At 41.8% G+C, this 21,879-nt stretch overlaps 1 protein-coding gene across 1 annotated transcript in view; it reads right to left on the bottom strand.

Moving 5' to 3' along the window:
• Nucleotides 1–823: 823 nt before the first annotated feature.
• The window catches only part of SLC45A2 (solute carrier family 45 member 2), a 33,933-nt gene continuing 12,877 nt past the window's right edge, over nt 824–21,879 (bottom strand). Inside the window, exons 3-7 of the mRNA XM_043600248.1 lie at nt 15,709–16,034; nt 10,760–10,903; nt 9,951–10,074; nt 5,388–5,602; nt 824–3,065 (exon numbers count right to left, since the gene is read on the bottom strand). Of these exons, the coding sequence (XP_043456183.1) occupies nt 2,844–3,065; nt 5,388–5,602; nt 9,951–10,074; nt 10,760–10,903; nt 15,709–16,034 (1,031 nt within the window). The 3' untranslated portion in view covers nt 824–2,843. The remainder of the gene's footprint in view (nt 3,066–5,387; nt 5,603–9,950; nt 10,075–10,759; nt 10,904–15,708; nt 16,035–21,879) is intronic.

Below are 21,879 nucleotides of genomic sequence, written 5' to 3'. Positions count from 1 at the left end.
TAGTACTTTTGTTGGAAATGTCCTGTATTGTCTGAGATTTCAGGCTCAGTGTGAACACCTGCAGCCCTAGCATCCCTCGTCCTGCATTCTGTAACACAACGCAATGTAATTACTAAGCATTCATAGCTTTGCACAAAAACGAAAGCTTCCCGATCTCCTCAATCCTGAGCAATCCTGAGAAGTTAGCTTTTTAGAAAACCGAATAATGCTTTTGTTTTAAAGTAGTCAAATAGGGATGCCTGGTTGGCTCAGTTGGTAGAGCATGTGACTCTTGATCTCTGGGTTGTTAAGTTCAAGCCCCACATTGGGTGTAGTCTACTTAAATAAATAAATAAATAAATAAAGTTGTCAAATTAGTCTATCTTTGCTCTTTAGGAAGAAAAAATATTGATACTGATATCAAATAGCAATTGGGCTAATAAAAACTGAACGACAATCCCCTCCAAGTCCCCAAAAACAAAATAACCAAGCAAGAAACACCCAGAAAGAACAAACAGTAGTAGCATGGCAGTGTATCCATGTATAATGTTGATATTAGCCTCTCATGGAGAGATTCTCTTTGTGACAGGAACTTGCCATTTCAATTTTGAGAATAAGATACTGGGTTGGTTCAGGTTTTTAGGAAAGTATGTGGAAGGGTGTGCTTCTGCCATGATGGGCCCTAGAAAAACAGAAGGGGCTAACGGCAAGGCCTTCATGAAAGAACTTTGTGAAAAGAATCCACTTGTCCCCATCCAAACTTGAGGGCTTCTGAGAACATGGCTAGAGAGAGCCAAGACTATGACTTCTGTTTACCACAAAGACAAAAAAATAAACCAGGAAATGGCCAAATTTATTTTATTTTTTTGAATGCCAGTTGTGTGCCAAGCCCTGTACTGGGTGCTGAGATCACACACATCAACTAGACACATTACCGACTTGTATATTTAGGAGACACAGCCATGTACACAAGGCAACTAGGTCATGGAACAGTGAGTTGAATGTCATAATAAGGCTAAAAGAAAGTGCTATGGTAATACAGGGGGCAGAAAGCTTGGTTCTGCTGGAGGATAAGAGACTTCCTTATCAAAATAGTATATGAGATGGACCTAGAAATACGGGTACAAGTTAAATGGGCAGGGATGGCAATTTAGACAGGTAGTGGGGACACAGGACATTTGCAGCTGAGGGAAAGCAGTGATTAAAGGTTTGAGGTTGGAATGTCAGTTGCATGGTGGGGGAAGCAGCAGACAAAGCAGTTTGGCTTTCCTTTCTCCTACAGGATTTCCTGGGATTTCTGATCTGAATTTAGGTGTCCCTGCATTTGCTTTATTTGTCTGGGAATAGAACATTACTGTCAGAGAGAAACAAGAGAACAAGTATACTGAGAACAAGTACTTGAGTGCCTAAAAGTGGTTAAAGGCTTTTAAAATTGGATTCTATCCACTCATTCAAACCTGAGTGGAGTTGAGTTAAGAGAGCAAAGTGTTTGAATATCCATGTGTGTGTGTGAGTGCATGTGTGTGAGGGGATTTAGGGGTGGTGGTGAATGCATGCCCTAGCTCCTTTCTTCATCCCAGCAGCCCATCCAGTCCTTCAGCTGAAAAGAGCTTCCCTTGCCCTGTGCTTGGCCAGAGACGACTACTTTTAACTTCTTGGGGTCCAGGTAAGATGGTCCTTAACTGCAGGTCCTTCCTACCTCACCCATTCATTGATTTCAAAATCTTCAATCACCAGAACAGTCCTTGGAGAAATGATCAGGAAATAAACATTCAAGTCTGCAAATAATTCTACTTTTAAACTTTGTAGACGCCAAGGACAGGTGAATTACAAGGGAGGCGTTTCTTTTATAACACAGGGTTCTGGGTCACATGGGGTCCTCTGAGCATTTGCTCATCATCATCCCACAGTATAGGCTAGAGAGCAGGTTTCTCCCTGATCACTCCTCTGAGTCAGTCATGACCTCGCCACTCTACGATGGATAACGTGAGAGGGAGAGGGAGGAAGGAAGATGGAGTGGTTTTGAGTGTTGACTATCTCATGTAATTTACTGAATACCATACTGAAAATGGAAACCAAAAACAAAACCAGTGGAGCTGTATGGAGACAGAATGGTGGTCAGTGGACCAGTTGTTCACCCTCGGGCTGGTGAGACTGACTGGGAGCTGTGGCTGCCGCTGCCCAGCATCACAAGGGCATGTATCACCCAGAAAAGATCAAAATTCACAATCTGAGGTATGATTTCTACTGAATGTGCACTGCTTTCCAACTATCGTTAAGTAAAAGAAGATGAAGGAGAAGGAGAAGGCGAAGAGGAAGAAGAATTGTAATTTGAACCATTGTATTGTAAGCCAGGGACTGTCTGTATGAGTAAATGAAGTATGAATTAAATATGAGTAAGCTAATATCATAAATCATCAGCAATATTTTGAGTATTGGTGAAATAATGAAAAGTAGGACCCTCCGATTAAATATAGACCTCTGGTTAAGAAAAAAACAACACAAGATAGAATAAACACCATTGTCCTATGTAAAACTAGTCGGCTTCTGGCATTTTGTCAAGGCCTGGATTGTCCTGAGATGCAGTAGGAAAGCGCATAGAGGCGCCATCTCCCACAATTAACCTTTGCCACCGGTGAATGGAGGCAGAGCCCAGTCTTTCCCGAGATAGATGATGCCTAAAATAAGGAAACTGCTGTGCAGAGAGTTGGCAGAAAGTGAGGTGCAGGCAGATCACTGTAGCTGAAGTCATAACGCAGGGCAGCCAATGGGCAGACCCCAAAGCTGCAGAGCCAGAGGACAGACTGATTTCCTACCATGTCCTTCACTGTGTTGGAGGTTAGGGATGATGTCTCCCTATTGACCTAATCCACATATCTTACGAAGAGAGCCACAAAACAGCAGCCGATCATGGCCACCACAGAGGCTGTGATTACCACAATGACACTCCCAGCCTTGTTGACCAGGAAGCCCAGGCCACCTCCAACCAGGATCTGAGCCAGCTGCACCATGCAGGTGAGGACTGCGCAGTCCAGGCCCTGCCCTCTCTCACTGCCGTCCAGACTCCCTCCCGGGGCCTGCTGTCTCTGCAAGGGAAACACAGGAACACATTTAATCTACGCAAACGATACTTTAGGGCAGAGGTCAGCACACTATTTCTGTGAAGAGCCAGATAGGAAACACGTTCAGCCTGTGGTTCCCATGGTCTCGGTCGCAAGCACACAGCTCTACCATTGTAGTGTGAAAGCAGCTACAGTAAACACACGAGTTGGCGTTCCAATATAACTTCACGGACACTGGTATTTGAATTTCATGTAATTTCCACTTGTCACAAACGTTATCCTCCTACTGATTTTCTTTTTAAAATTTCATTTAAAAATATTAAGAGAATTCTTAGCTCATGGGCTGTACAAAAACAAGTGGCAGGCCACACGTGGTCAATGAGGCATAGTTTGCCAACTCCTGATTTAAGGTCACTGAGAAGCTCCAAATTCGTGCCCGAGGCTGTTTTTCCTACCTGCCACCTACCTTCAATTCCCCTGTTAGTGCCCATGAAGGTTAAATGATTAATATATGCAAAATTATCTCTTCCTAAGAAGTCAATAAACAAAATGGAATGGAAACTCAATACATACTCCCTTCCTTCCCTCCTTAGTGTTAAAATTTCAAATATGTGTAGAAGGATGTTGAATCCCAGATCTACACAGGAGAAACAACATAAAAAAAAAAAGTCAGCCTTTCAATATGGTCGATATGTGGCCTGAATCGGTTGATAATGTCGCCACTTATTGGGTGTATTCTTTATGCTAGGCCTGTGCAAGATTCTTCAGCAAATGTCGCTTCATGTCTTCCTTCCCTCCTCCCTGGATGCACGTATTACCATTATCCCCATATAACAACAATAATACTAACTGCCTTTTTTGGAGTCTTTGCCAGGTGCTAGGTAGGCATCACGCTAGACAGGCCACTTGCACTATCTTGTGGAGTTTCATTTTCCAACAACTCTATAAGGTGGGCATATTATTCCCATTTGCTTGATGAGGAAGCTCAGGCTCTGAGAGTTTGAATGACAATTCATATACTAGTAAGGTTAAAAAACAAAAGCATTGTGCAGAAAAAATGCACATTATGCTTTGCATAAGAGAGGGAAAATAAGAAAACAGATTCATACTTGTCTGATTTTCATTTTAAAATACTGGAAAGATAAACAAAAACCTAGTAAGAGTGCTTATTTGTAGGCCCCCTGGGGGGAGATGGGGAAAAGAGTAGGTGGGAGCCACCTGTCAGTGTATACGTGTATACTGTGTATATTGCTGTGATTGTTGAACCATGTGAACATATTGCCTTCTCTAAAAATGAACTCGTTCTAAGTGATATTTAATAAACAAATGGATGACTTCCCCAGTGTTGCACAACTGCAAAGTAGGGGCAGAAGGGTTCGAACCCAGGTTTCTCTGAATGCAAAGCTTGTGTGTTTTTGCCCTAGCTTTCTCCTAGGAGGTTCTGTTCTTCGTGATAACTGTCTCTTTAACAGCAAAACCTGTGTGTGCATCGAAACGTTAGTGACAATGTTTGCCAGGGGATGAGAGCAGCCACGGACTCTAATTTGGAAGCTTTTAACTCCTAGCGTAACTCTGCCCTGCGGCATTGGTCAGAACAAATGATAGAGAAGACTGGGGTTGCCCGGGCACATGAAAGGGTCCAGTGTTTTTGCAGCTTCCTGCTGGGATGGATTAAGCTTTATTTCTTTAGCTTTTATATCACTACTCCAGGTAAGGAAATGTAAGTCTATTCTCATGGAGAAAAAGTGACATGTTTTGAAAAGAAGAGGTGGTAATCTTAAAGCAGAAAGACCCCACCTACTGTTCTTTTAGGGCAGCCTAGTGCCTTCCCCTCCAGCCTGAGCTCCAAAGGCAGAGAAGGGCAGCTGGGGAGTGACCACCTGCAACCCCAGCTTTCCTCCCTGTGCCCAGGGTCTGACTTACTAAAACCTGGACTCCAAGGGAAATGTGGGCTAGGAATTTCCTACCTTTAATCAATAACTCCACCACTGCAGCCATTGGGAGTGGGGGACCCAGAAATGCTGCAGGAGCACTGGACATTGGGGCCGTTGTCAGAATCCCCAGGGTCCCCTTTCTTTGTGTGATTGTAGGCTGGTTTCTCAGCATTCCCGAGCCCTTTTCTTAATCAAATAAATGAGAGTAGCAGTACCTGCTCCCCTGTTCTCCAGGTACACAGGGCTTCAGAGTGAGGAGGGTGTGGGCTAGGAAGGTGGTCATGCTTCCACCGGACCATCATTACATTTGGCTGGGCATTTTAGACTCCTGTTTTAAGACCCTTGTTTCCAGCCCTGCCCTACACTTTCCTACCAAATACCCCCAGCCTTCAGGTGAGGTTCAATGACGCACCTTCTCTTCTTGCTCCTCGCGGTGGTACTTGGCAATGAGGTTAAAGGGCACAGTGTACAGAGTGCTGGACATCACACCAAACGAGGTACACAGAGCCAGGGTGGAGTAGACATTCGGGAAAAGTCCAATAAATCCTGTCCCCAGGCCAAATAGCAAATACCCCATGAAGTAAAGACCCTTTAATCCAATGTAGGATACCAAAGATTTCTGAAAGTCTGTGGGGAAAAGAAAGAGAGAAATTGCAGCTGACGGTGTCAGTGATAATTTCAGACAATCCTTTCTTTTGAAGATTCACTTTTTTTAGGAGCCTTCCTCTGATACTGAGTCAGGAACAAAAGAATCTCCTTATCTGTGTTTAAAAACAGCTGGCTTTTGGAATCAGCCTTAAATCCTGTGCATACAGAAGAGCTGGAAATTGCCTTGCTAGGTTGATCTTGTTTTCCACAGGGAGGGACCAGGTGCTGTTCAGCCGGCAGCTGAATACCAGCGGGATGCAAAGAAGTGGAAAAGCCCATTTTGGCTATGGGACTGTGGGGGCGCAAGACATGGAAGAAAAGTGGGGTCCTTCTGGTTTATAGCAGTCTAACCTAACAGGATACAAACAACAATCCAGGCATATCTTGGCCCCACAGCCCCAAGTCAGACTGGAGGAAACTGAAACAATCAAATTTAAAGAATGATCCAGGTCATCTGGTCCCTTCACTCCCATCTGAAGGCCATCGGCACACCTGGGAAGGAAGTGAAGGATGCCCTTTATCTAAAGATAGGTTCCCTGACTTGCCAACACTTCCCAGGCTGGTGAGGGGCTCTCACCACACCCAGAACCTACCTCCCCATTGCTGGCTCCCTCACACTCGGGCCATTTCCGTAACTTCTCAAAACCCCAGCTTCCTCATCTAAAAAATCCCCAAGATTAATAAAGCCCTTCTTTGAGGTTGTCATCAGGATCAAATGAGATCTGATGCTTATGACATCACTTAGCCCAATGCCAAGCACAGAGAAGACATCTGGTTAATGGTGACTATTGTTATTGCAACAAATACACGCTTGTCTGAAGATGGTTGTCTCTTAACGTGGTTCCCCTCCCAGTCAGTAAACTTGGCTTGCTCATAAAAGCGTTGTAGCAGATTAGTAGAGTTCATTTTTAAAAACTGAAAATTCTGTTTTAAAATGTTTTACTGAGGCGCCTGGGTGGCTCAGTCAGTTAGGTGTCCAAGTCTTGATTGTGGCTCAGGTCATGATCTCATGGTTGTGAGATCGAGCCCTGATGTGGGCTCCATAGGATTCCATCCCTCTCGCTCTGCCTGTCCTTCTCTCTCCCTCTACCTCTCTCTCTCTCTCTCTCTCTCAAAAAATAAATTTTTTAGGGGCGCCTGGGTGGCTCAGTTGGTTAAGCAGCCGACTTCGGCTCAGGTCACGATCTCGCGGTCTGTGAGTTCGAGCCCCGCGTCGGGCTCTGTGCTGACAGCTCAGAGCCTGGAGCCTGTTTCGGATTCTGTGTCTCCCTCTCTCTGACCCTCCCCCATTCATGCTCTGTCTCTCTCTGTCTCAAAAATAAATAAACGTTAAAAAAAATAAAAATAAATAAATTTTTTAAAGGTTTTACTATGTTTTCCAACATGGTAGGAAAATTCCCTTAGAAACCTTGATCTTTCTTTTTTAAACAGCTGTTCCCAATCCACATGTTCCCTATCTTTCCCCTGCCCATTCTACTGGAACCCATGAATCCAGGGGATGAATGATAGAGACCTCAAATGTGTCTATTCAAGAACAAAATTTTCCGTATCTGTTGGAAATAATGGTTGGATTTAATTCACCTAGACAAGAAATCTAATCTGTATTACATTTAAGTCAATTATGGAAACTAAACACTGTCTCAGGTCATCTGATGGAAGTCAGAGCTCTGAAAATGACAAGTGGGAAATGTTGTTTCCTCTATCAAATCTGTACCATCCCTAGAAGGGCTGCTGTCAAGGTTGAGAGTGAAAGCTATAGAGAGCTAGGAGAGTTCCTGTTTGCTTAATGATTACGTTTATACAAAAAAATGTAACCTAGGTGTCTCAGTACCTAAAAGACACCATCAGTATTGACTGGGGAAATGCTCTCAGCCAAGTATATAGGCCAGCCAAGAAAAAGGCAAAGAAGCACAAAGAGATATTTGGAAACATAAGTAACTTCAGTACAAAGACGTCAGGCAAAAAATCCTCTATTCATGAAGAGAATCAATAAGTGTAAGGGGTTGATACCCAGTTGTGGTTACGTCTTCATACTATGTCTTTCATCAGTACTGGAGGGAATGACTGATTTAAGCACCCACTATGAATAGTAGCGTATGATATGAAAAATTGGCTATATTTCAGTATTCGATATTGCTATTTTCATGGATCTAAGTGTGCTCGCTATGTAAAAGGAACCTGAAAATACCATACCTCACCCTCCACCTCAGCAGCCTGAATGCCCTGCCAAACTCCATCTGGATAGAAATTCTGGGTCTGCATCTGATGTTATATGATGAGTCCAAAATACAGGATGTACTCTGGAATTAAAGGAAATGATTGATTCTGCCCAGGGTGTTTTGGAGTGCAGAGGGAAAGAACTTGGAAGATTTAACAAGGTCATATTGGAGCTGAGTCTAAAAGCTTGAGTAGCAGTTGTCTAGATGTGGAATTAGAAAAAGCATCTGGTAGAAGGAAAAACCAAAAGCAATTTGAAAAACACAGAGCTGAGAAAGTCTGTGTAGTGAGTCTTCAGGGGGAGTGAATCTGCGTGGGAGTGACAGAGGTCAAGGTGTAAACCAGACCAAGCTGAAAATCATGGAATGCCAGGCTGAGGACTTTGACTTTATCTTACGGGCATGGAGAGACCCTGAAGATCCTTAGGGCTGGTTGGTATTTTATAAATAAAATTTTAGTTCTAATTCAAGTGAAAGGGATCCCATAGATCTACACATTAACATAACTTTGGAAAACTATTCAAATAATCGTTTATTGGATACAGAGCTTTTAACTCAAAAGGGCCTAAAAAATAACATGCATTTTAATTTTCAAATGCCTAAGAGTAGCTCCTAATGGAATGGTCCTTAGTAGGGATTCTTTGAGAAAAAAAAAATATTTTTAAATGTCACAAAACTAAAATGCCAATTACTTGTGGAAAAATGGGCTCCTCTTACAAGAATGAGGTGGTATAAAGAGTCCCCCCCACCTCTTGATAGCACAAAGGGATTGAGATGAATAACTTATTAGTCCCTTTGAGTCTAATGCTCTCTGATTCTATTTTAAGTACTTGAAATCTTCCTCCTGGAATTTTCTTAGTTCATTCACCCTAAAGGGAAAAAAAGGAGTTTTGCTAAAGAAATATAACCTTTAAGCCACCATTATTTGCTTATCATAAATTTTAAAATAATAAATTTTATGGTTTCGTGGTTATGGGACTCATGAATTCCTTATATGTTTGTATTAGGTCCCCTTTTCCCACTCGTGCTATATTTTGAAGATATTTTTTTGATCTTGAAGCAGGTTTCCTAATGTACTATGGCTGGTTGGAGGCCAGATCAGGTGTCATTATACACATTCACTCTCTTCCCCCTCAGGAAGCACACTTCAGTGGCAGAATGAGTGCCCCCTGGGAATGGTGACAGGGATTGTCCATCACTTCCCCCTCTCCCACCTGGGCCATAACCCTGTTATCCCCTGGGTCTGCCCAAAGCCTAGAGCTCCGGGTTGCAGGCCAGCTATTCTCCCCACAATCCAGGAGGAGTTTCCATTATTATTAGAAGCCCAATTTCTACTCCAAATGGGGGACCTGCATACCTTTTATCAGCCAGATTATTTCACTTAATGTATACAGAGCTTGGAGATTTCCATACATATTGGCAGGCACCACATGAGACTAAGGTTATAATACATTAGTTTGGGGTTGTTTAAAACCAATCACAGAAATCTCTTTGTTTTCAGTGTCCTTACAGCTGAAACTTAGCTAACGGGGGTAATGGACTCCAGTCCCTGTGGAAAGCTGGTACCTTAGGAAAAAAGTTGTCATCTTCAATCCTTGAAAAGTGCTCCTGTGACATTTCACCCTGCCTACCTGAGCTAAGCTAACATTTTGCATGTTAATTCTGTCACCCAGCATTTTAAGCATCCTTCCTATGCTCAATCATTTATAGTTCTAATAAACATATCTGTGAAACTCCACCAGTGATCTTACTCCAGTAGAACACTAATTAATACTCACTGCTAATCAATACTCTCTGCTGGGACTCTAGCCCTTGTCCATCCAATACTTCTCCATCTTGTTTACAAGATTTCTTTTATTTTCCAGGGAACTTTGATCAGGTTCCCATAGATTCCAAGGAAAAAAGTGATCAATGAGAAAAACAACATAGAATTCAGTATGGAAAAGGATACTTCATGTGGTCCTTTCTAAGGGACTAGTCTTTCCTGATCTCCATATATTTATCATGAATCTTGTATTTTAAAGAGCAAAAAATAAATACAGAAATATAAAGTCCAAGATTCTTCTAGACCAGAGCCCTTTAGAAGATACCCTCAGGAAGAAGAGACTTACAAGAATAAAGTGAGGAGAACATGGAATTGATGCACAAGCCCCAACATCCAACCTCGACCCCTCTTTCGTAGATGAGAAACTCTGTGGAGTTGTGTGCAGCATAGGGATCTCCATGGTACACAATCTGAAAGAGATATTTGGGGCTGTTGAAATGCAAACGCAGTGTGGTAGGGACCCCTTTCCATGTGCTCTGCTTCTCCATCTCTAGGGAGTGGCAGTCCCTGTCCAAAGGGCCCTTCCCAGGACACAGAGCTCATTCTCCCATGACTACATCACCCCTTTCATCCTTTTATACTTCTACTCAAGGACCATCAGGAAGTCCTAATGCCATCAAGTCTAGACAACATCTCCCTAGATCATTAACACCCTTCCTTCCACGTAACATCCTGCCCCCAGCTGACTTAGACAACCCTGTCCCCCTTCTGGTACAGCCAACAGGCTTCTGACTCATCTCTGCACATGCCATTCCTATAACTGCTTGAATTATTTTCTCTCTTCTCTCTTTCTCCAGTTCCCATTCACCTTTCAAGGCCTGGATCATACTGTGTCTCCTTTATTATGCCTGCCATGACCACTGCAGCTCACACTGATTCCTTCTTCTTTGTTGTATTTGATCAAGTACTGGTCCCATAGAGATGTCTAGGGTGTAATAACTTGTCTCTGGTACCTGTCTACAAGGCAGCTCTTTGAAAGTACTCCTTCTCACACTCTTACTGTGCCCATCTTAGGGGTTAGCCCAGAAGGCACTCAACAGGTGCAGAATGAAGGATTAATGTGCAAGTCAGTGAGTGTGTTCACACATTTATTACCTGGCCCATGAAATCTGTGAAGAAGAGCATGTTAGACAGGAAGGCAGTCCATCCAAAGAGGTGGCTGATGCAAAGACAGCGGTAGTGGGGAGGCATATTCACCAGCTCCCTCAGCAGTGATTTCAGGGTCATTGCCTTCCTAGTCTGGAAGAAAACATGAAACAGGTGTGACTTTCAGTGCAGATATGCAGCCAGCTGTGTGAGCCAGAGCACACAGCCATGTTACATATCTGTCAGTTGACAACCTCAGGGTCACACTTTCTGGGCATGGCACCAAGGTATCCATGGAGAGGTCTTATAGGAGGGGTTCTGTTAATTGTGTGTGGATATTTAGCAGTTTCAGGTCCAGAAGAGGCTTTGGAGACATAAGGGTAATGGAACTGGAAATGGGGCTTGCTTTGGGTCAACATGCAAGAGATATCTAGCATCCTATCTTTGAATGACAGAACCACTGCACAAGGACAGAGCTCACAGACCTAAGCTAGCCCCGAGATTATTATAATTCTTAGATTTCTTGACTCTGAAAGTGTGATAGACCAAATTCTAAGATGGCCCCATGATCTCTGTTTCCTGGTGTTACATGGCAAAGGGATTTTGCAGAGATAATTAAGGTTACTAATTTGTTGACTTTGAGTTAATCAAAAGCAAGATTATCTGGGTGACCCTAACCAAATCACATGAGCCCTTTAAAAAGCAGAGAGTTTTCTCCAGGTGGGAGCAGAAGAAGAAGCCAGAGTTTCAAACACAAGCAGTGTTGGCTTTGAAGGTGGAAGGAGCCACACGGAAGGGACCTGAGAGCGAACTGTAAGAGATGACAGTGACTCCTGGCCATTAGTCAGCAAGAAAACAAGCACCTCAGTCGTACAACAAGGAGTTCTACCTGAATGAGGCTCAGAAACTGATTCTTCCCTAGTTGAGCCTCAAGATGAGACTGCACCTCAATCAACACCTTGATTTCAGCCTTGTGAGACCCTAAGCAGAGAACCCAGTGGAGCCCACCCAGACTCCTGACCTACAGGACTGTGAGATAATAAATATGGCTTCAAGCTGCTCAAGCTGTGGTAATTTTCTAGGTAGCAATACAAAACTAGTACAGAGCCAAACAGTTCCCTGTTCTTGACCAAGTATCTCTTCTCAGTTTATTTCCCTGGATCTTGCGATGAGTCAGCACATATAAATGAGCCCTATGTGGAGTCAGAAGTGAAAACAATATAGAACACACACACACACACACACACTGAATACACATGCCCATATTCTTTAATTTAGACTTAAATTATGTTAAAACCAGAAGCTACACTTTCTTTTTGTATCAGAAGCCTTGAGAAAATGAGAATTTTGAACTATTGACACAACAGTTTTGAATACAAAGAGTCAAACAGCCTTTAGCATCTAGTTATATAAGAGAAGAAAGAAAGCTTGAGAATATTGAGCAGTCAGCTGCCCTGAAGACACTGAGACTATAAACATCAATCATTGTGGGGTGATGGGTCTTTCTTGTCATATCTTTATTTAATCTGAATCTTGACATAACGAAATTGAGTCCTGGCTAGTTTATTTATAAGATGGTCTCTGGGGAATTTCTATTTTCACTATAACAAAATATTGTTTTTATAACTCTACACTTTATATGATAATGCTTTTTACTTCTTTGTTGTGGAAAATTATATTTACTCATTGTAGGTTTGTTGTATAAGTTGATTTTTTAAGTTGTCAATTTTGTAGTATTTAACCAACTGACCATGACTGAACTGATTTTCTTATACAGTCATCCCCACCCTTATCCATAGGCAATACATTCCAGGACTCCCAGTGCATGCCTGAAATTGCACATGGTACCGAAACCTGTAGACTATGTTTTTTCTTACACATACGTACCTGTAATCATGTTTAATTTATAAATTAGGCACAGTAAGAAATTAACAACAATAGCTAATAATAAAATAGAACAAGTATAATAATATATGCTAATAAAAGTTATGTGAATGTGGTCTCTTTCTCCCAAAATATGGTATTGTGTTATACTCACTCTTCTTCTGGTGATGATGTGAAATGATAAAATACCTATGTGATGAGATGAAGTGAGGCGTGGTGACATAGCACTAGGGCTACTACTGACCTTCTGACGATAAGTCAGAAGGATCATCCGCTTCCAGATGGCAGCTGACCACAGGTAACCGAAACGTGGAAAGTGAAACCGCAGTTAATTGGGGACAACTGCACTTAATCAGTATTTAAAAAGTATAGGCATTCCTTTGGAATTAGAAAAAATAACTGTTTTTGCATGTAAAATATGGTAACTGTTAAAATAAATGTTTGCTGTAAAAGAAACTCAGTGCAGGATTGTTACTTTTTAGTAACCACAGGAAGATAAAGGGGTGCCTGGCTGGCTTAGTTGGTAGAGCATGTGACTCTTGATCTCAGGGTTGTAGGTTCAAGCCTCCTATTGGGTATAGAGGTTACTGAAGAAATTAAAATATAAAATAAATAAGATAAAATAAAAAGCCTGGGTTTCATGCCTCAGACTAAGTGATTTATTTTTTACTTTCCCTGTTTTCTTTCCAAAAATGCAGAATTTTAAAAAGTGAATGTGGCCAGCAAGTATTCATCCTCACTCCAAATATTAATTTAGGCTTCTGCCTTATACATAATTTTCATTCTACTTTCATTGTTAATCTAACATTTTCTTCCATCCAAAAATAAATATGAGCTTTCAAATTGTGCCTACTATTTCTGTAAAAGCTGGGAATGTGAATATTCAAAGCCCTTTGGGTATTTTAACTCAGAATGAAAATTCAGCTGGCATCTTATTCCCTGACTCATCAGCTCCCTTGGTGAAGCCCTTTCAATGGTTTTGAGCCCTGAGGAGTTACTCTACTGCATGTATTGTGCTCCTTTGTCAGCCGGAGATTGGGTGGTGGTGAATTTATACATGAGAAAGGCAATATTGGGAAGAGAGCTTCCTAGTCTCAAAAGGAGACCATTGAAATGCTGAAGTAAGCAATGAGGGCATGGAGGAATTGCAGATAGATTTTATGGGATCTAGTTTGAATCCTGAAATAATTTAGGCTTCTTGCCATTAAAAAAATAATAATCCCAGTTATCAAACTGCACAGCCACCCTCATTTTGTAAAGTATATTCTACCTTGGAAAATAAGTATTGGTAATAAGTATTGGAAAATAAGTATTGGCTTATGCCCCCTGGTAGGGCTGTCTAAGTTCTTGAGCATAGGAATGGGACATTAGTCAATTTTATGATCTCTAAATACCTGGTAGAGAGCTTTGTACATACTCCGTACCCAAAGTAGTTTGTTGAGTGAATACTGACTGTGATATGCTCATAGACTTATATAAAGCTTAAAAAGCACCGTTCCCTGCTTCATCTTAGTTGAACATCCCAATAACCCTAGAATATAGAGAAGACAACCCAACAAGAGAAGTCAAGCTCATAGAGATGAGATTCACTGAGCTTGTTTGAAAGTTCTGTTAGAGCACAGATGAAGTCTGTTCCCTATTTGTGTCTGGACTGCTCAGCATTCTGCCAGGCTCATGATAGGCACCTCTACCAAACACCTCACTATGTGGTAGGAACCGCTCTAAGTAACATTGTATGGATTCTCTCATGTAATCTGCACAAAATACTTAAAGGTAGACAGAATCACTTTCTCATTTTAGAGAAATGTAAATGCCCAAGGTCATGCATTCCAGAGCTGGTAGAGGCAGGATCTGAACATTTGCACTTTTAATCTTTAGGCTCTTTTTTTTTTTTTTTAATTTTTTTTTTCAACGTTTATTTATTTTTGGGACAGAGAGAGACAGAGCATGAACGGGGGGAGGGGCAGAGAGAGAGGGAGACACAGAATCGGAAACAGGCTCCAGGCCATCAGCCCAGAGCCCGACGCGGCGCTCGAACTCACGGACTGCGAGATCGTGGGCTCGAACTCACGGACTGCGAGATCGTGACCTGGCTGAAGTCGGACGCTTAACTGACTGCGCCACCCAGGCGCCCCTCTTTAGGCTCTTTATAGCAAATGCCTGATGGTTGTTGAATGAATAAAACAGGTCAGCCAGCTAGAGGAATCAAAATTTAAACCCAGGTCTTTCACAACCTCTTTGCCAGTGAGGAAATCCTCTGTACTTCCATCCCTGAGGTATTGCCATCAAAGTCAGCTTGAAGGAGCATGCAGCTGTGTGTCAGTGTTGTCCAACAGAACTTTCTACAATGATGGAAATGTTCCATACCTGCACTGCTTTGTACTGTAGCTCCTAGCCCCAAGGGGCTATTAAGCCTTGGAAATGTGGCTAAGGCAACCAAGGAACTGACATTTTAATTTTTTTCATTTTAATGAATTTAAACTTAAATAGCCTTATGGGACGAATAGCCAATATATTGGTCAACATAGCCCTAGCTTCTTCTCTCTGACCATTTCCTCCTAACCTAATTTCTCTGTAATTTAGTAGAATTTTCCTTAAATTCTAAGCTAATTAATTCACTGACTAGTTCACTGAAAATGGCCTAAAAATTTTTTTTCAAATCAGTTCATTAGACACGAATTAAACATGCCCAGCCCAGTTACCAACCCAGGGATGCTATCATTTGGAAGAACAAATTTATAATCCCAATCTAAGAAGTAAAGATATTTCTTAAGGCCTGAAGATGGTTCCAGGCTTCTCTTACGGTCTAACATTTTGGAACTGGCTTCATCTTTCCTAGTTTGATGCTCTGAAAAGAGTAAGAGGAAGACCAGAGGAAAACGCACACAATTTTTTTTGAGGTGCAAATTTTAATTCAAAGGGATAAGAGCTATAGGAGACTGGAGAATTCAATTAGACTTCACATCAAATTATCATATCAAAAAAGCAAACAAAACCAAGAATAATAAACAAAATAAAAAGGGTAAGAACAAGGATATTTTTCCTGAGTGAAGAAAAAAGAATTTGCATCTTACCTGTTTAGCAGGATTTGGGGGCTTTTCCCCATGCATTGCCAGCTCCGGGTTTACATAACCATTTTTAGCTTTCTCAATAGACCCATACTGGTACATTTTGTCTGGTGACAATGGAAAGTCCTGGGGGGCTTGCTGTGGGGAAATGTCCTTTATAACATCTTTAAGTGGGGCTTCAGGGATACTACAGAGATGAATAGTAAAACACAAAGTGAGCACCAAGGCAGAGAAGAAGAACATGACCTGGAATTCTGTGCCCAGCACTCTTCCTAGCTCCAGATGGGCCCAGTCGATGGCACCCAAAAGGTAACCCAGCGTACCTCCAAAACCTGGAAAGCAAGAAAGCTGCATTAGCATATTTAGCAAACTGCCTTCTCTTCCCATGGTGCCCAGGCCCTCCCCTTCAGTGGGAAAGCTCCCTGAAGCCAGCAGAGCCTGGTTATGATGGAGAGTTAACACAGCAGCAAGTCAAGACATCTGCAACCAGGAAACGTGTGTTCAAAGCTTGGTTCTGGCATGTACTTGCTGTGATTTTGGACTTTCTCACTCATAATATGGGGTTGATAATAAAAGAGTAAAATGGACCGGTGCCAGAAACGAATATTGACACCAACAGAAGTCCCGTGGCCTTGCAAACTGTAGTCTCTAAACTGCTTTGGAACTAAAATTCCTGCCCTTAAATAGCCCCAGAGAAAACCAACCTCTGGTTGCAATAAAATCATTTGTAATGTCGTTTATCTATTAATAAGCTTCCTAGCACAACGCAAGTTTGCAAAGATGAAACAGCTTTGCACTGTCTTCATTCCTTTATTAGAAGCTAAAGGAACTTGTTCCTAGTTGATAGCCACAGAACAAATAACACAAGTTGAAACATGAATTTTTAAAAATCGTATTGTCATGTCACAGGACCTGGACCTTTCAGGTCCCTGTCTTTCTGTTGCTTGTTTTACCTGCTTTTGCTGATGACAGTGTGACTTGAGGAACACTGAGAAAGGACTCCCCCAAATCTATCCTGCCTTAATGGTATAATAATTGAAATCCCATTAGCAGTGATTCATTCTCTTTGGATTTTAAAATACAAGTGCCCCTCACCTAAGCAGGACACTGTATTTGTTCATCGTGGAGGCATCAGTGATCCTGAGAATGCAGGGATGAGAGAGGGGCACCCCCCAGAGGTGGGAGGTACCCAGGGATGTGAGGAGATGAATGCCCAACACACCTCCTACCTGAGCCACGAACTTGTGTAGGCTGATCAACCTGTCAGACACCTTTAAATGTCAACCTCCCATCATGTCTCACCAAACACAAATATCTACCTGGACAGAAAAGTTTTGTTTTTGGTTTTGTTTTTCTTGTGTGAGTGAAGTCTCCATTTTATTTCCCAGATAAAGACAATATCTTCATAAACCAGGGAATCAAGGAAGAAAACGGAACTTAAGGAATTCTCTTTCTCTAACCCTGAACACCTAATATAAATCCTGACTCCAGGAACACAAATTTGAATGTCAAATGCCATGACTCCTAATTTATCCCAAATGGTGGGAGAATGATTGATTCTGGTCAGTCTACATTATGGTTACTTGCAATTTACTATAGAGGATATTTACAGATGACCAACTGTTCAACCAATGATTCCCAAAAATAAAGCATCATTGTCATGCCCTGAGTGTCAAAGCATTATAAGACAGAATTATGGAAAACTGTGATAAATGGATGTGAAAAAGTTAAACTTATGTCTCCTGCCAACAGGAATATATGGTCTAGTTATGGGTGATGGGAAAATACATAAATAGACAAATGACACATATAGTGACCTGTCCTAGATGGTAGGTCCCAGGCTTTGAGAAGAAGGAGAGGCCCTTGAGCCAGCCATACTTATGATTCAGAGGGCAGTTCTGGGACAAATGGTGCCTCTGGATCACTATCAGACAATGACTCTCCTTATCCAATCATGGAGATGCCATTGGTTTCAGAGGTCATGTGCTGAGCCAAGCAATCAACCAATAAAGATGTACTAAATTCCCAGCACTATTTGCGGGCCTATCCAAATCAGGATTTCCCAATTCTGGCACTGCTGACATTTTGGGCTGAAGGATTCTTCGTTGTGAAGGACTGTTCTATGCGTTATAAGATGTTTAGCAGCATCTCTGGCCTCTACCTACTAGATGCCAGCAATGACTTCTCCACGAGCGATGACAACCGAACATGTCTCTAGACAATGTCTAATGTCCCATAGGGGGCAAAATGTCCTCCAGTTGAAAAGCCCTGACCTTAATTAATTCTATGAAAAACTTACACATTCCTTTTTTGAAACGACTTATAATTTATAGCCAGGTCAACAGTTGTCATTTGTCATTTAATTATCCTGTCATTTATGCCTCTTTCCTTCACACTTACTATTCCACTGAACAAAGAAAATTCGGAGCAAAAGACCCCTGCCTATTTAAAAGAATTTATATGTGGGGCACTTGGGTGGCTCAGTGGGTTAAGCATCTGACTCTGGGTTTCAGCTCAGGTCATGATCTCACAGTTTTTGACTTTGAGCCCCACATTGGGCTCTGGCTGCATGGAGCCTGCTTGGGATTCTCTCTCTCTCTCTCTCTCTCTCTCTCTCTCTGCCCCTCCCCACTCACATGTGTGTGCTTATTCTCTCAAAATAAATGAACTAAAAAAAAAAAAAAGAATTTACCTGTGAAATAAACCTTCCACGTGCAATAGAATGGTGGTTTTATTTTATGAATACAAATGTATGGGTATAAATCTAATAATGGATTGATATTAGATATTAACTAGAATTATCAAGTCCTGCAATTGGAGGGTTTCCTAATCTCTTTTTATGTCTGCTGGCTTAGTGTACTTCAATAGATATTAGTGAGCACTGAATATATGTGAAAAGCTCTCCTAGTTTCTGGGGATATGGATGTAAATAAGACACTGCTCCCCATCCCCTTTTCCCCAGAAGGAAGTTCCAAGTGGGAGAAGCAGGTAAGTAAACAATTACTTTAATTTTTTTTAATGTTTATTCATTTTTGAGAAAAAGAGTGTGAGCAGGACAAGGACAGAAAGAGAGGGAGACAGAGAATCCCAAACAGACTCCGTGCTCTCAGCACAAAGTCTGATGTAGAGTTCCAACCCACAAATTGTGAGATCATGACCTGAGCTGAAGTTGGACACTCAACCGACTGAGCCACCCAGATGCCCCAGTAAACAGCTACTTAAAAAAAAACAAAACAAAAAACCTGTAGTTGAGGAGGTCACTTGTTGGGATGAGCACTGGGTGTTGTATGTAAGCCATGAATTACAGGAATCCACCCCTAAAACCAAGAGCACCCTGTATATACTGTATGTTAGCTAACTTGACAATAAATTTAAAAAATAAAAAATAAACTACAGTATTAAAAAACAGTAATAAATGATGCTAAAACTGTGACCTGGGTATTCAAATATGATAGAGGAGTCTCGAAGAGTTTATTTGTTAATAACCAGGGCTTAGCTACTGGTACCAAGATGATGTTGATTTTTTTTATTTAAAAAAATTTTTTTAATGTTTATTTATTTTTGAGTGAGAGAGAGACAGAGTGTAAGCAGGGGAGGGGCAGAGAAAGAGAGGGAGACACAGAACTCAAAGTGGGCTCCAGGCTCTAAGCTTCCAGCACAGAGCCCGACGTGGGGCTTGAACTCATGAACTGTGAGATCATGACCTGAACCAAAAAAGATGCCTAACCAACTGAGCCACCCAGACACCCCAAATATCTTTATTGATTATTTTTGATTATTAATAATTTTTATAGGATTCCTCTTAATTAGCAATGAAGTTCATAAGAGTTCAATATATTAATGGATTCAAAGATTTTAGAGGTGGGAGGATGTTTGGAATTCATCTGGTTGAATTCGATCTGAAAGCCACAGGCTACAGTGGTTAAGTGACCGGAGACAGCATGGAGAGAAGGGGTTTGGAATTTTCCCTGATTTCAATTTGCATCTGTGTGCTTTCTGGTCATGTGATCTTGGGCACTTCTCTGAGAAGTGGGGGTCGTGAGGCCTCCATGTATGAGTTTTGTGAGGGCTAACACGACAACACTATGTAAATGATTAGTACATACAGTGGCAGAACAAGGGCCCCAAAATGAGTGCCCTGTAGACTTGCTTACAGAAACCCTAATTCCAAACCCTTCCCCATAAGTGGGAGAAGACAGTTACTGCCTTCGGGTGACAAGCTGCGTAGGGCTGGCTGCAAGGACTTGGTCATCGAGGCCCAGTGATTAGAATCCAGGGATCATTCTGGGGGCTGACTTGGGCCTAGCGCTGACCCAGTGTGGCAGAGAGCGGCAAGTATTGTGGAAAAAAGATGTATCCCAAACCTGGAAAAAGTAACAGTGGCAAGTGCCTGATTTACAAAGTATCAGTCTAGAGCCATGCTTCTTAAACTTTAAGGTGTGCCTGGATCACACGGATATCTTATTAAATTGCAGATTGTCTTGGTCTGTTTGGGCTGCTAGCACAAAAATACCAGAAGCTGTGTGGTTTATGAGCAGCAGAGATTTCCTTCTCACACTTTTGTTGTTTGGGAAGTTTACAACCGTGCCGTCCGCAGACTGGGTGTCTGGTGATGCAATGCTTCTTGTTGATGGCTGTCTTCTTACTGCGATCCCACTTGGCATAAGTGGTAAGGTAACTTTTTTAAGAGCTCTAATTCCATGAATGAGGCCTCATGACCTAATCACTCCACCTCCTGATAACATCACATCGGGTATTAGGTTTTTAGCGTATACATGGAGTCATTCAATCTATAGCACAGATTCTGATTTTAAAGCTTCAAGGGTACGGCCTGAGATCCCGGATTCTTTTGAGCAGTTTCCAACCAACCTGGTCCACCCTTATCTGACATTCTTGGGAAATTGTAACAACAGTTCTTTGTTGTTACAGGATATTTGACCAATAGTCTAAAACTGACAAAGCACAATGATGTGTAGTTCTATAAAGTTGAGGTTAATTTGCAGACATTATTAGGGTTCTATGATTTGTATTATGTTTTTATAGCCTAATAGACAAGTTACAAACATACTTGTAACAAAAATATTACAGAGGACTTATAGTTTTACTGACTTGTAGAAGGCTAATCAGATTTATATCTAACCTACCACTTTTTCTTTTGCTAATCACACACACACATGTGCGCACACACACACACACACACACACACATACACACTGTGCAAGAACTTGGGGGAACTGTTCTTTATGTCTTTCCTGTCAGTTCCCTCACGAATTGGTCAAGCAAAATTTTGACACCTGCTTCAAGGACCTTGGAGAATTTCCAATCCTCTTAGGGAGGGGAGGAAAACAAAACAGGCAAAACTGTTTTGTTTTTCCCAAAGCTATTGGGGGATGTTGTAAATGTTACAACAAAATATGCCCTGTGAAGGAATAGTGGGCCATTGGGTAATTATTCCATAGACACCATATTAAAACTCTGGATGGAAACATTTAAATTTTATCTATTCACACCCTCCGACATGATAAGGGCCAGCAGAGGGCTGTAGGAATTCATGGAAGGCTTTCCTTTCTGCTGCTTTTGCTTAAGCTAAGGATTTTATCTTCAGAGATAGTCTCAAGACAAAGCCCCATCATCTTAGCTGCAACAAAGGCCAATAACAGCTCCCACATCTACATCCAGACTGCATTTATCTCTCTTCCAACATCACTCTCATTGGGGCCCTGGAATTAATCATCAGGCTATTGGCCAGACCATAAGCTGAAACATCCACAGGACATCTGCTGATGTCAGATAACAGGCCTTTACAAAGAAGAGCCCATAAATGATCTAGCTGGCTCCTTCACATAGCCAGGCCATGTTGCAAACTCAGACCATAACCAACCTCAGAAGAACGAACGGCTTGACAGATAGATGTTGCATTTCATAACTTACGATGTAACTCCAACAATGGCTCATCCTGGAAGAAATCCAAACACACTGAAATAGGGTTGTTTTTCTTTAGTTTGCAACTATAATAGGTAAAATGGGTAATTCGGGGAGTTTCAGTTCTAGAGAATCTATCTGAGACAAACTCCACATCTGCTATGTACCTGTAGCTGTCTCTCTGCTTCAGGGGTGTGGCTTAACAATCCATACTCTGCTGGCAAAATAGCTTAAGTCAAGAGAGCTAACAGTGTG

This window comes from Prionailurus bengalensis, chromosome A1, assembly GCF_016509475.1.
Source record: "Prionailurus bengalensis isolate Pbe53 chromosome A1, Fcat_Pben_1.1_paternal_pri, whole genome shotgun sequence".
Taxonomy (NCBI): domain Eukaryota; kingdom Metazoa; phylum Chordata; class Mammalia; order Carnivora; family Felidae; genus Prionailurus; species Prionailurus bengalensis.
Note: the sequence above shows the minus strand (reverse complement) of the source record. Positions and strands in the feature narration are given on the sequence as shown.